General features: G+C 44.7%; 1 protein-coding gene across 1 annotated transcript in view; it reads right to left on the reverse strand.

Moving 5' to 3' along the window:
• Positions 1 to 936: 936 nt before the first annotated feature.
• The window catches only part of LOC119414858 (epidermal growth factor receptor substrate 15), a 50,851-nt gene continuing 36,833 nt past the window's right edge, over positions 937 to 14,954 (reverse strand). Inside the window, exons 5-7 of the mRNA XM_037681979.1 lie at positions 1,720 to 1,794; positions 1,389 to 1,539; positions 937 to 980 (exon numbers count right to left, since the gene is read on the reverse strand). Of these exons, the coding sequence (XP_037537907.1) occupies positions 937 to 980; positions 1,389 to 1,539; positions 1,720 to 1,794 (270 nt within the window). The remainder of the gene's footprint in view (positions 981 to 1,388; positions 1,540 to 1,719; positions 1,795 to 14,954) is intronic.

The raw sequence follows: 14,954 nt of genomic DNA on the forward strand, positions 1-14,954 counted from the left end.
GGATGTGGGGACCCATAAACCCGTCCCCACAGGACACGAAGGTAACACAGGGAAGACCGGAACCACAGACACACAGTGGTCCCCAAGCCCGGAACTCTGGGAGTCCCCAACAGATACACCCGCACCCCCCAGAGAGAGAAGCAAAGGGAAGCCCCGGGCGATCCCCAGCAACCACAATGCAGAAACCCCAGAAGGCTGTAGCGACGAATCAACAGGCCCCGCCAGCAACCCGCCCCTCCAGAGTGGATCTGGCCATGGACACCAAGCCCTGAGTCCTGAGGTCATACCACCCGCCAACAGAGGCCCAACAGAGCCAGGGCACCCAGGCCCCCGCAGGCAGCCACCAGGACAGGCCTGCACACACCCCACCACCCAGCCCCAGCTGCTGAGAGCCGCCAATGCACCGGTGGCAGGGGGGGGCACCACCGGAGGGGAGCACAAATGGGGGGGCCAAAACTGATCCAAGAGAGGGGACCACCTAAAACCCAACCTGAGACAAACAGGCACACAGAGACAGCCCGACAGAGCCTCTGTCGGGCCGTCCATGCACCCCACCCACCCAACAGTGACCGCAAGCCGGCCCCAGGCCCGGAGAGGTCTCGGCATGCCGCCCATGCACCCCCACACACACAGCACCCCCCCACCATGAATGTCACATCAGGCCGACCAGCCAGCACCCTGTCGAAGTGAAGCCACGCTCCTGACAGCCTCCCTACTTACAGTAAGCTGCTACCCCCACCCCCCCATCAATAATCTGGATGTCCAACTGAATCAGCAAAGTTTTTAGAGAGAAGTGCTGCTCCATTTAAGGTGGGATGGATTCCAGCTCTCCGCATCACACTGGGTTTTCTCCAAAATGCTCCCCAGTTGTCTACAAATCCTATGTTGTTTTTAGAAAACCACATGGATGCCCAGCAGTTGAAAGCCAACATACGGCTAAACATTATTGCTGGACAGGTTGGGGAGGGGGCCGGAGAAAACTACGGAGTCAGACATAGTTTTTGCAAAGTTACACAGCGAAGCAACATTAATTTTAGTGATCACTGATTCGCATAGCTGAGTGGCATTTTCGCCGACGTGAATAATGATTTTACTGTATTTAGCCTTGGCTTGAGCCAGTAGTTTCAGGTGGGATTCAATGTTGCCTGATCTGGCCCCTGGAATGCGTTTGACTGTGGTTTGAGTCACAGGTGCCACGTTTCGGACTATGGAGCTGCCAATAACCAGGGTCTGCTCCTTGGCAGGTGTCTCACTAAGCACGGAAAACCGATTCGAAAGTTGAATGGGTCGGTGGTTGACCGAGGTCTTAAGTTATAAAATAGAAAAAAAAAAAAGGCATGAAATAAGAATCAATGTGTTTCCCTTTAAGCCCCATATTCGATACGCACCATCAGTCTTGCAGTTAGTAAATGGGTTGTCTTGGTAGAAGTCAAGTTGGTTTAGAAGGTTTGGGGTAAAATTAGACCCTTCCTCCCTCTTCTCTTCCTCCGTGTTGTTGAGCTCTTCCTGGTCTTCATCTATATCCGATCTGTCCATGTCCTATTACACGTGGGATATCAGAATTTTAGGATTCACAGCCAAAGAGAATACTTTGCGTGAAAACTGATAAGTGCTTGAAATTATTTATCAAAATGTTTAGTCTAATTTCCATGTAATAATGGCAATGTTTTTTTCTAAACCAATGTTTTTTTGTAATAACTTCTGTGGCAACAAAGCTACCTTGGGTGAGCTAGTCCCACTGTCATCCTCTCTGGTACCTGCCAGGTTGTTGCAGAAGGACAAACCAACAGCTCCCTGGTTGAATCAAATACAAAAAACAAAACAGAAATCTGTAAAGACAAAAGCATTGACGATCCACAGTTTTTTCAATGTTACGTCATAATTGGAGCACATACCCAAACATAATGTGACATGTTTATGCAATTGACAATACAGCATGTATTTGAAAGACCCAAGTTCAAAGCCCTATATATTTATTTGCTTTTAAACTAATCAGTGCTACAATTTATTTATCCTAATTATTGCCAAGACATCTGTTCAGAATAAAAATGCTCATATGGAGTCTTACACACCTGCATATAGGAGCACTGACTCCAGCTCAAGTTTTCAATATAAGAGCAGCATAAAAAAGATCATTCCTCACTTTACTGTCCTCTGTTGCGAAGCGAAGAGGGAGAATTAGAAATATGTTCATCTGTTCATGCATGTTGTGAGCTGGATAACTTTAAAAGTGGCGGTACAAACTTTCATTTTGGTGTGTTGATGAATCTAGGTGTAAGAAAGGTTATTTTGAAAAATTGGATTTCCAAGGCCACCTTAGGCCACCCCCTGCCGCTGCTATTGTGCCTGGTGGTGGATAAAATTGCTCCCTCCACTCACCCGGATCTATCACTTTGCTCTGCCTCGAACAAGCAATAAATACATTTTAAAAAACACGTCTACTCCACAGTGCAACGCCTACAGACTTGAATATCTTGAACCAAAACATTAAGGTTTACGTTAATTTCCTGTTCAGTTACAGTCCAGAAAATTTTAATCTCAAAACCTACAAAACATTTATTAATCAAATCCCTCAGTGATGGTAGGGGGGGGGGGGGGGACATCGGCCAGTGACGTGCAGTGAGGCTTGTGACAGGTGAGGCTGACTCATCTGGAATCGGATGCTCACATATATGAACCCAAAATAGAAGCTTATATATCAGTTTAGCCTTTTTTAAAAGGCATCTAATTAGGTATTAATTAAATATACTCTTTTCTTTTTAAATAAAAAAAATATAAAACCTATTATCTTACATTTATTTTAAGATGAATGAGTGTGGAACATTTATGATGATTTTAGAAAAATCCTTTAGTTTTGAGATATGATCTTCTATTTTGTCTAAACAAATTTAAATGAGTGTACGGATTTGCTACACACCCCTGCCCCTCTGTAACAGAAGCACAGTGACTGCACTGCTTCATTGTCACTATGGGGCAGCATTGCCCCCTATTGGTGTGGCAAGGTATATTCTGCCGCACTTCTGTGAATTTTCAGCGTGCATTATGACTGATTAGAAAGAAGAAATATGTCACACACATTCATTCAATAGATTAGACAGACTGTAGAACATCAACATGTGTAGCACATATGTAATCTAACATGTATATTGGTGAAATAAAGAGAGACAGCAATTGGCATGCACCAACTGCCTACTTTATATATTGTATATGACACAGCGCCAGCAGAGGTGAACCAGAGCACTACAATACCTCACCCGGCATTTCTTCCATGTGTTTCAATAAGCAAAGCATAAATTCCACAATTTTGACCACTAACGTGTTGAAAACAGTTTTATAGAACAGTCAAGTGGTTACATGCATTTTCTCTTATCATTATTAGTATTTTACTTGTCATGATGACAGATGAGGCATAGCCTCACCTGCCTCCCCTGACTGCACATCACTGACATTGGCATATTACTTGTTAAACTTGTGGATAATGCATACATTGACAAGAACCAGGTTTAGTGATTCAAACCAGATCACAGACAACAGGAAGGTTTAAAATGTTTATTAATCAATTGTTTCTGGTGGAGGTCCTTGGGCCGGCACAATCCAAAGAGCCAGAAGAGTTCATGAGCAGGAATTCTATGGTAAAAATTCATTTTGTTTTGATGATAGTCACCAACCAAAACTGACAGGTGAGGGATCATTTCCTTGAAGGAGTTGGTTGTGGTGATGTCACCAGTGGTGAAGAGGAAAGCAGCTGAATAAACATTCAGCTGCTCAGTTGTGTCATCATTTCAGGACTCTTGGATTCCCATAGGTGTTATCCTTGGCCATTTCCCGACATCCCTCGAGAATGTTTACAGATCTCACCGGAAGGAACTGATTGATTATTCCATCCTTATCGTCCTTGGACGTTTCACCATTCTCGTTGTCTCCCTCTTGCTGCGGAATGTCTACGTCACTATGTGTTTCTATGTGTTTCTATATGCAAGGTTATTTTTTTTTTAATATTAGTGTTCATTCTCAGCCAAGAAGAAAGAGTTTGATAGGATTTTTTTTATGTCTCCAATTCCTACGTGTCCAGTTTCATTACTTTTTTGTCTTTCTAAACAGATCTCACTTGTAAATGAATCTTCGAGGCTCAATGTGATATATCTGTGTAAATAAAGGTCGAATTAATGAATGAAGATGAACCAACTTTGAAACAGAGCTGAGAAATGAACAGCATTGAGGGAGATCCAAATGGCAGGTCCAGAGAGACAGGCGAGGTTGACACACAGGTGGTCAGAGGCTCGAAGCCAAAGTTGCGATGAAATCCAGAAGTCATGGTAATTATAGAGGAAGTAGAGGTCGTTACCATGAGCAGAGCAGATAATCCAAGACAGACAAGGAGCAAGCAAGGCGAGGAATCCGTGAAACAGACGTGAGGTCAAAACCAGGAAGAGAAACGAGACTGTGGCATGAACGCTGGACATTTACTTACTGTGAGTAAACGTGACGAAAGCAGGGGTTTGACCCTGGAGACGTGGAAGGTTGGGTGCACCTTGAGGGAGCAAGGCAGTTGAAGTCGTACAGCCACTGGGTTAATCACCTTGGCATTGGGAAAGGAGCCCATGAAGCGGGTTGTCAATTTATGAGACTCCACCCTGAGAGGAAGGTCTTTAGCAGAGAGTCAGACCTTCTGGCCCACTGGTAGGGTGGGTTCTGGGAGCGACATTGGTTGGTACCCCTGATTTAGATGGCAGATGTCTTGATGAGAGCTCTTCTGGCTCTCCCCCAGGTCTGCTGGCACCTGAAGGTTGCACTATGGGTAGACAGGACTTATGGGTAGACTGGGGGTGGAAACCAGAGGAGAGGCTTACAGTGTCTGATGGCTGAAGTTACAGCCACACGAAGGGAGTAATGTCTCATCATCACACTGCTACAATAGATTATTGTGTAATTCACCATACTTTTTTGTTTCTTTAAATATAGGATATAATTTCCAGAGTAACAAAGAAATACATGTTTTGTTTAGAATTTATTTACATAATTATATGGCAATGTATGCTAGAATAAGTGCGCAAATTCTTGTTTATAGTGTTGTGTGTTTGATTTGATTTAATCTTTCTGTTTTTTTAAGTTATCTCAGTGCCAGCTGCTCCAGTCCTTCAGGGGAACAAAGAGTTAAAAAAGGGGAGGAGCAAACCTATATGGAGACCTGCAGATTGGGTCATACCACAACTTAGGATCATGAGGAGGAAATGGGATTTCCTTATGTTGGTTTCAGTTAGGTGTTTGTGTGTTTTACCTTTATGTGTCTTTGTGGGCTGATCAGCCAGTATATAAATCTCCCATTTGTCTCATTTACCAAGTTTGTTTGTTTGCGTACAGTTCAGTTATGTTGATCTCTTTTATGGGCCCAATTTTGTGATCTGTTATGATTTATTCAAGTTTTTTGTTTTTGTTTGTTTTGTTTATTTTTGGTTAATTAAAAAATATATATTTTTGGACTTAACCTGTGCCTGACTGTTATTTTACTGCTCAGTCCATCACACAGTGATTCCTAGGAGTGTACAAAACTTCTTCCAAAACTGTGAAATAAATTGGGGGCCACGGTCAGAAACAATGCCTATTGGAAGTCCATGGAGACAAAAAAAAAACCCTCCATTACTATGACCTCCTCCAAATCTTTTGCCAAAGGGAGCTTTTTAAGAGGTAATATGTGAACCATCTTTGAAAAACGGTTCACAATAGTGAGAATGACAGCATTACCAGCATGAGGGGAGGCCTGTGATACAATCCATGGCGATATGAGACCAAGGGCGTGAAGGGATAGGAAGAAGACATAACAGATCTGCAAGTGGGCATCTAGATGTAAATGGACTGTACTTATATAGCGCCTTTCTATCTGATCAAGATACTCAAAGCACTTTACACTACAATCTGTGTTGTCCTTTACCCATTCATACAGCACTCTACTAGATCTCTACAAAGCTAATTCAACAACCCATTCTAAAGAGATTAATCAGTGCTTTATCACATTCATACACCAATGGGATACACATCGGAGGCAATGAGGGGTTCAGTGTCCTGCCCAGGGACACTTCAGCATGTGACTGCTGGTGGATTCGAACCCCCAACTCTTGCATTGGAGGACGACTGCTCTAACCACTCAGCCACAGCTGCCCTAGATGCTTCTAGATGTCTTAGCCTGGCAACATGAGGAGACAAAATCCTTAACATTAACCAGGTCCCTTCACCAGAAATGGGCTCTAACAAGGACCAGGGTCTTGGTTATACCTGGGTGGCAAAACAAACAAGATTGATGGCAGAGTTGGAGTTCCTTATTGACATGGCATGCAGGTACAATATATGGTTCTTGGGACAGTCAGGTGGAGGTGGTTGGGTCTGGTTAACCTGCTTAATCTTCTCCTCAAGATTTAAGATCCAATTTATTGTTGGATGTAACTGGGACCCTGTGTACATAATTTCGCTCCACCACATGCACCACATGAGGTGCGAATGACAATAAAAGTATCTCTGACTCTGACTCAAGCTGAGTGACATAGAGTCGCACATTACTGGAAATAATAAATTCCACCTCTTTGCTGGGTGTGAGGCCGTAATTATCCTCCATCATCCGTGAGAGCGCAACCAGTTTGACGTTCCTGGATCCAGGTCTGTAAGAGAGTGAAGTCGAACTGACAAAAAAACAAGGCCCACCTGGGGGAAAGTCTTTTACCAGTTTAAATATTCCAAGTTTTCATGATCTGTCCAAACCTGAAAAGGCTCTCTGGCACCCTCCAGCCAGTGCCTCCACTCCTTGAGCGCCAAATTGACTGCCAGAAGCTCTTGTTCACCCACATCATAGATTCGCTCTGCTGGAGACAGACTTAAGGAAAAAAAGGCACAGGTGTGAGTTTTCCCTTCAGCGTTACGCTGGCTAAGGACAGCACCAACTCCTGTGCTAGATGCATCAACTCTACAATAAACTGTCTATCAGGGTCAGGTGAGCGCAGGATGAGAGCAGAGGAAAATAGTCCTTTAAGTGTGGTGAATGCATGTTAAGCTTGATCGTTCTAACAAAACTTGGTCTTGGAAGAGGTAAGGGCATGAAGAGGAGCTGAGATAAGACTAACTTTTAATGAATTTTCTGTAGAAGTTAACAAAGCCTAAGAACCTCTGTAATTGTTTTCTGTCTTTTGGTGTTGGTCAGTCCAGCATGGCAGAAACTTTGTTAATGTCCATGTTAATCTTATTAGGTGAAATGATAAAGCCCAGGAATGAAGTGGATGACTGATGAAATTCATTTTTCAGCTTTTGCAAACTGATTGTTTTGAAGAAGTCTTAGCAGAACAGATCTAATGTTTCTTGTGAGAGTTAATGTCTTTTGAAAAGAAGGAGAATGTCATCCAAATAAATAAACACATACAGTTTGACCATGTCTCTGAGATCATCATTAACGAGGGATTGAAAACTGCAGGGGCATTGGTTAGTCCAAAGGGCATGACTAAATATTCATAATGTCCAGTGGGGGTGTTGAAAGCAGTTTTCCATTCATCCCCCTTCTTTATATGAATAAGGTGGTAAGCTTTTCTCAAGAAAAGTTTTGTGAATATGGTAGCTCTTTGAATAAGATCAAAAGCTGATGTCACGAGTGGTAAGGGGTACTTATTTTTTACTGTAATCTTGTTAAGTCCCCAGTAAATCAATGTAAGTAGGGAGAGACCAATCCTTCTTACCCACAAAGGAAGAAAAAAAAACAGCCCAAGCAGGTGATGCTGAAGGTCGAATTATGCAGTTGTAAGGTCTGTGGGCAGGCAAAGAAGTAGGTTTTATTTTATTGAATACCTCCATGAGGTCATGATAATCAGAGTCCAAGTCTGAGTTTCTTTGTTGTCGTTTGCAACACATGTACCACAGGTACATGTGGTGATACAAGATTATGTACATGGGGTCCCAGTTATAGCCCTCAATAAAATCCATACAACCATCAATCCATTATCTTTTACCCACTTCTTCCATTTTGGGTCACGGGGGTCGCCGGTGCCCATGTTCGGCAATCATTGTGCGAGGGGCGGGGTACATCCTGGACGGGTCACAAGTCCATCACAGGGCCACACAGAAACAAACGAGACAAACAACCATTCACACTCTCACTCACACCTAGAGACAATTTAGAGTCATCAATCAACCCAACATGCACGTTTTTGGTCTGTGGGAGGAAACCGGAGTACCTGAAGAGAACCCACGCATGCACGGAGAGAACATGCAAACTCCACCCAGAAAGGCCCCCGGACCGGGATTTGAACCAGGGACCTGCTTGCTGAGGGGCAGCAGCTCTACCAGTTATGCCACCGTGCTGCCAGTGACCCAAATTAATCTTACTAAAACTCCTGATCTTTTTATTCTAAACAGTGTAAAATTTCTAATATAATATCATGCCTTGATTGAGAATAAGCAAGCTTTATACTGCAGATTGCACTACTGGAGTCTGTAGCAATTAATATAGACGTATATTTAATACTTTCAACCCACCTTAATGCTAATAAGATAACTATTAATTCATCAGTAAATACAGATAATTTATCACTCATCCTTTGATTAGACATGTAACCTATTTCAGGTTCAATAAAAGCAACTCCTACCCTATGTCCAATTTTTGAAGCATCAGTATAATTTTTTTGATACACAGGGTAATTAGATTGTAAATGAGTTTCAACATCAAGCTTACTGAGCATTTTTCTTTGTTTTACTTTTAACAAGTGAGTATCAATAATTGTTTCCCCCAGAACCCAAGGAAGTGGAACTGAAAATGCCATTGTAGGGCTTACATTCATTTGGTCCAATTTAATCTTATTTAAGTTTTCCAATAGTCCATCCAAAACTCCTATACTGACCTTTCTCTTTCTCTTGACTTAATTGAAGAACAGTTTTTGTAGGATGGATATCCTTATATCCTTTTAATTTGACCCAATACACTACTGCCAGCTGTTTCCTTCAGAGGTGCAATGGCATCTCTCCCATCTCAACTTGTAATGCAGCAACGGGTGTAGACTTGACTGCACCACAACATAATCTCAATGCTTGATATTGTATTATATCTAATTTTTTGAGGAGTAAAACTGCTGCTGACCAGACATCCATAATCCAGAATTGATCTTATCATAGATATATGTTTTCATCACATGTCTATCTGCACCCCACTCTTTACCTCTAGGACATCTCATGATATCCATCCATCCATCAATTTTCTTCCACTTATCCGGGGTCAGGTAGCGGGAGTAGCTGCCTAAGTAGGGAGGCCCAGACTTCCCTCGCCTCAGCCACTAGGTCCAGCTCCTCCGGGGGAATCCCAAGGCGTTCCCAGGCCAGCGGAGAAACAGTTCCTCCAGCGTGTCCTGGATCTTCCTCTGGGCCTCCTCCCGATGGGACGTGTCCGGAACACCTCACCAGGGAGGTGTCCAGGAGGCATCCTAAACAGATGCCTGAACCACCTCAACTGGCTTCTCTTGATGTGGAGAAGCAGCTAAGGGACTATTCTGAGTCCCTCCTGGATGGTCGAGCTTCTCACCCTATCTCTAAGGGAGAGCCCAGACAACCTGCAGAGAAAACTCATTTCGGCCGCTTGTATCTGAGATCTTGTTCTTTCAGTAACAACCCAAAGCTCATGACCATAGATGAGGGTAGGAACGTATATCGATCGATAAATTGAGAGCTTTGCCTTTTGACTCAGCTCTCTCTTCACCACGACAGACCTGTATAACACCCGCGTCACTGCAGACGCTGCACCTATCCACCTATCAATCTCACGTTCCATTTTTCCATCATTCGTGAACAATACCCCAAGATACTTTAACTCCTCCACTTGGGGCAGGACCTCCTCCCTGACCCGGAGAGGGCACTCTACCCTTTTCCGGCTCAAGACTATGGCCTCGGATTTGGAGGAACTGATCTTCATCCCAGCCGAGTCTCACTCGGCTGCGAAGACTATGGCCTCGAATTTGGAGGAACTGATCTTCATCCCGGCCGCGTCTCACTCGGCTGCGAACCGCTCCAGCAAAAGCTGTAGATCACGATCTGATGAAGCCAACAAGACCACATCATCTGCAAAAAGCAGAGACGCAATCCTAAGGCCACCAAAATGGATCCCCTCAACACCTTGGCTGTGCCTAGAAATTCTGTCCATAAAAGTTATGAACAGAATCGGTGACAAAGGGCAACCTTGGTGGAGTCCAACTCTCACCAGGAACAAGCCAGACTTACTCCCGGCAATGCGGACCAGGCTCTGACACCGGTCATACAGGGACCTAACAGCCCATATCAAAGGGCCCGGTACCCCATACTCCCAGAGTACCCCCCACAGGTTTCCCCGAGGGATGCGGTCAAATGCCTTCTCCAAGTCTACAAAGCACATGTAGACCGGTTGGGCAAACTCCCACGCACCCTCCAGGACTCTGCTGAGAGTGTAGAGCTAGTCCAGTGTTCCATGACCAGGACAAAAAAACGTATTGCTCCTCCTGAATCCGAGATTCGACTATCCGACAGACCGTCCTCTCCAGAACCCAGAACCTCCAAATAGACCCTACCAGGGAGGCATAAGAGCGTGATACCCCTGTAGTTGGAACACACTCCACGGTCCCCCTTTTTGAATTGGGGGACCACTACCCCGGTCTGCTGTTCCAGGGGAACTTTCCCAGATGTCCACGTAATATTGCAGAGTCACGTAAGCCAACACAACCCTACAACATCCAGAGCCTTAAGGAACGCCGGGCGAATCTCATCCACCCCTGGGGCCCTGCCACAGAGGAGCTTTTTAACCACCTCGGTGACCTCAGCACCAGAGATTGGAGGGCCCGACCCAGAGTCCCCAGGCTCCGCCTCCTCAGTGGAAGACGTGCTGGTGGGATTGAGGAGGTCTTCAAAGTATTCTGCCCACCGACCCACGACATCCCGAATTGAGGTCAGTAGCACACCACTCCCACTATAAACAGTGTTGGTGGCGTACTGCCCCCCCCCGAGATGTCAGATGGTGGACCAGAATCGCCTCGAAGCCGTTCAGAAGTCATTCACCATGGCCTCTCCGAACTCCTCCCATGCCAAAGTTTTTGCCTCAGCAACCAACTGAGCCGCATGTCGCTTGGACTGCCGGTACCCATCAGCTGCTTCCGGGGTCCCACAGGCCAAAAAGTCCTGATAGGACTCCTTCTTCAGCCTGACAGCATCCCTCACCGACGGTGTCCACCACCGGGTTCGAGGGTTGCCGCCGTGACAGGCACCGACAACCTTGTGGCCACAGCTCCGGTAAGCCGCTTCGACAATCGAGGCACGGAACATGGCCCACTCGGACTCAATGTCCCTCACGTCCCCCAGAACATGTTTGAAGTTCTCCCGGAGGTGGGAGTTAAAGCTCCGTCTCACAGGAGACTCTGCCAGACATTCCCAGCAAACACTTACAATTCGTTTGGGTGTGCCAGGTCTGACCGGCATCCTCCCCCACCATTGGAGCCAACTCACCACCAAGTAGTGATCAGTGGACAGCTCCGCCCCTGTCTTCACCCAAGTGTCCAAGACATGTGGCTGCAGATCAGATGACGACAAAGTCGATCATCAAACTGCGGCCTAGGGTGTCTTGGTACCAAGAGCACATATGGACACCCTTATGCTTGAACATGGTGTTTGTTATTGACAATCCATGACGAGCACAGAAGTCCAACAACAGAACACCACTCTGGTTCATATCAGGGGGGCCATTCCTCCCAACCACATCCCTCAAGGTCTCACTGTCATTGCCCACGTGAGCACTGAAGTCCCCCAGCAGAACAAGGGAGTCCCTAGGATGTGCACTTTTCAGTACCCCCTCCAAGAACTCCAAAAAGGATGTATAATCTGAACTGCTGCTTGGTGCATAAGCACAAATGACAGTTAGAACCCGTCCCCCCACACGTAGGCGGAGGGAGGCCACCCTCTCATTCACTGGGGTGAACCCCAACACACAGGCACCAAGATGGGGGGCAATAAGTATGCCCACTCCTGCTCAGTGGCTCTCACCAGGGGCAACTCCAGAGTGGAAGAGTGTCCAACCCCTCTCAAGGAAACTGGTTCCAGAGCCATGCGTAGAGGTGAGTCCGACTATTTCTAGCCGGAACCTCTCAACCTCACACACCAGCTCAGGCTCCTTCCTCACCAGTGAGGTGACATTCCACGTCCCAATAGCCAGCTTTTGTAGCCGAGGATCAGACCGCCAGGGTCCTCGCCCTCGGCCACCGCCCATCACACATTACACCCGACCCCTTTGGCCCCTCTCACAGGTGGTGAGCCCATGGGAAGGGGGACCCACATCTCCTCTTCGGGCTGTGCCCGGCCAAGCTCCATGGGTAAAAGCCCGGCCACCAGGCACTCGCCTGCGTGCCCCACCTCCAGGCCTGGCTTTAGAGTGGGGCCCCGGTGACCCACGTCTGGGCGAGGGAACATCAAGTCCATTTCTTTTTCTCATCATAGGGGTCTTTGGGCTGCACTTTGTCTGGTCCCTCACCTAGGACCTTTTTGCCTTTGGTGACCCTACTAGGGGCATAAAGCCCTGACAGCATAGCTCCTAGGATCATTGGGACCCTCAATCCCCTCCACCACAGTAAGGTGGCAGCCCAGGGAGGAGCATCTCATGATATTGAGAACTTTTTTGGATTTACCAATAATTTTCCAATATGACTTCCCCATGTAAGTTTTTTATCAAACAAAATCCCCAGATATTTGAATGACTCCACAATTTCCAACTGTTCCCTATACTTCTCAAGATTTATTTCAATTGGCCTTATCCTTTTAGTAAATATAGCTGCTTTAGTTTTTGCCACTGAGAACCTGAACCCCCATTTCAAAGCCCATAACTCTACCTCCAATATTGCCTCTTGTATTTTATTATCAATAAATTCACAATTCCTTCCTCTTTTTCATAAAATCTCATCATCTGCAAACAATGAAATTCCAAAGTTCTGATCAATACGATGAAATACATCATTTATCATAAATGAAAAAAGTATTGGGCTAACAATGCTTCCTTGTGTAGTACCATTTTCAACTACATACTCTAAATTAACTAAATTCAGCTCCTACTCTAACACAAATTTTTCCAATTGTTAAAAAAACATCTTGTCCATTTGAAAATGTTTCCATTTAGTCCAAGTATCCAACCATCAATTATCTTCTACCTGCGTCTTCCATTTTGGGTCAAGGGGGTCGCAGGTGCCCATGTCCGGCAATCATTGTGTGAGAGGCGGGGTACACCCTGAACAGGTCGCAAGTCCATCGCAGGGCCACATAGAGACAAACGAGACAAACAATCATTCACTCTCTCACTCACACCTAGGGACAATTTTAGAGTTACCATTCAGCTAACATGCATGTTTTTGGTCTATGGGAAGAAACCGGAGTACCCTGAGAAAACCCACACATGCACAAAGAGAACATGCAAACTCCACCCAGAAAGGCCCCCGGACCGGGATTTGAACCAGAGACCTGCTCGGAGAGAGGCAGCAGCTCTACCAGTTGCGCCACAGTGCTGCCCTAATCCAAGTATATTTAGCTTAATTAAAAGCCCTTGCTTCCACATCACGTCAAACGCCTTCTCTATATCAAAAAAATACAGCAATTGGACTTTCTTCATTAACAAATGCTTTCCTTATCTCATCCTCCAACAATATGGCAGGATCAAGAGTACTTCTTCATTTACTATTGCCATTCTGATATACTTTTAACATGCATTTTGTTTCTATATAATAAATTAATCTTTCATTAATCATTTTCTCCATAACTTATGAGAGATCAATGCTATTGGTCTATAACTACTAGCTTGACTTGGATCCTTGCCTGGTATACAAATTGGAAAAATTACTGCTTCTCATTGGAGGACTGAGAATCTGAAACTTAAATAAGGCAGGGAACAGGTGAACGGTATGAAGGCTGATTGTAGTGAGGTAACTAGGGGGCGTGGCATGGAGTGACAGGAGCAGGAAGTGTTGAAAGATGGGTGATAAGCAAAACTGAGCTTGGCAGCTTAAACAAAGCATGAGTGACAAAACTATGGCAGACAGGGGAAGAAATGTGACATATATTGTGCTTCTAAATACTGCTTTGTTTTTACTGCATTGTTTTTGACCCAGAATTGTTTGTTCAGTATTGAGCTGCGCTGCACTCAACCTGCCCAGTTACAGACATGAGTTGGGACCCATCTCTTCATTAAAACAACTGGTTCAAATGACATTCTCATGTCGTCTCTGTGAATATGATAATTATTCTTAACACATATTTACATGGGCTTAAAATAATTATTTCTCAAATCAATTTTTGTGAGATTATCCCGGGAATAGCTGTTGTGGCGGCCCTTGCGACCTCATCACAACTGCCATTTGTTCAAGGATTCAAGATTCATTATTTGTCATTCCACCACATGTGGTACATGTGGTGGAACAAAAAATTGTGTATACAAGGTCCCAGTTACAGCCAACAAAATTATAAAAATGTAAAAGAAAAAACAGTAATAAGATCTAAGATAAAAAACCAGATTCCAAAAAAGTTGGGACACTAAACAGATTGTGAATAAAAACTGAATGCAATGATGTGGAGGTGCCAAAATCTAATATTTTATTCAGAATAGAACACAAATCACAGATCAAAAGTTTAAACTGAGAGAATGTATCATTTTAAGGGAAAAATCTGTTGTTTCCAAATTTCATGGAGTAGTATGACATATGCAGGATATATTCATACATTTTCACGAGTTCTTCATTTTTCTGACTGTGTAAATGTCGTGCATTGAGTTTAACAGAAATGTAACGAGAGACGTTATTTATCTTTGACCCATCAAATGAATGCGGTCATTTATTTGCAGAATCAAAGTTTAACATCACACATTTACATTAATTTGGCAAAATATGAAAACAATAACATGGCTAGTTTCACAGAAAGTGGGCACAATACGGCGATTGTCC

Source organism: Nematolebias whitei, chromosome 9 (assembly GCF_014905685.2).
Source record: "Nematolebias whitei isolate Nwh7 chromosome 9, NemWhi1, whole genome shotgun sequence".
Classification (NCBI taxonomy): domain Eukaryota; kingdom Metazoa; phylum Chordata; class Actinopteri; order Cyprinodontiformes; family Rivulidae; genus Nematolebias; species Nematolebias whitei.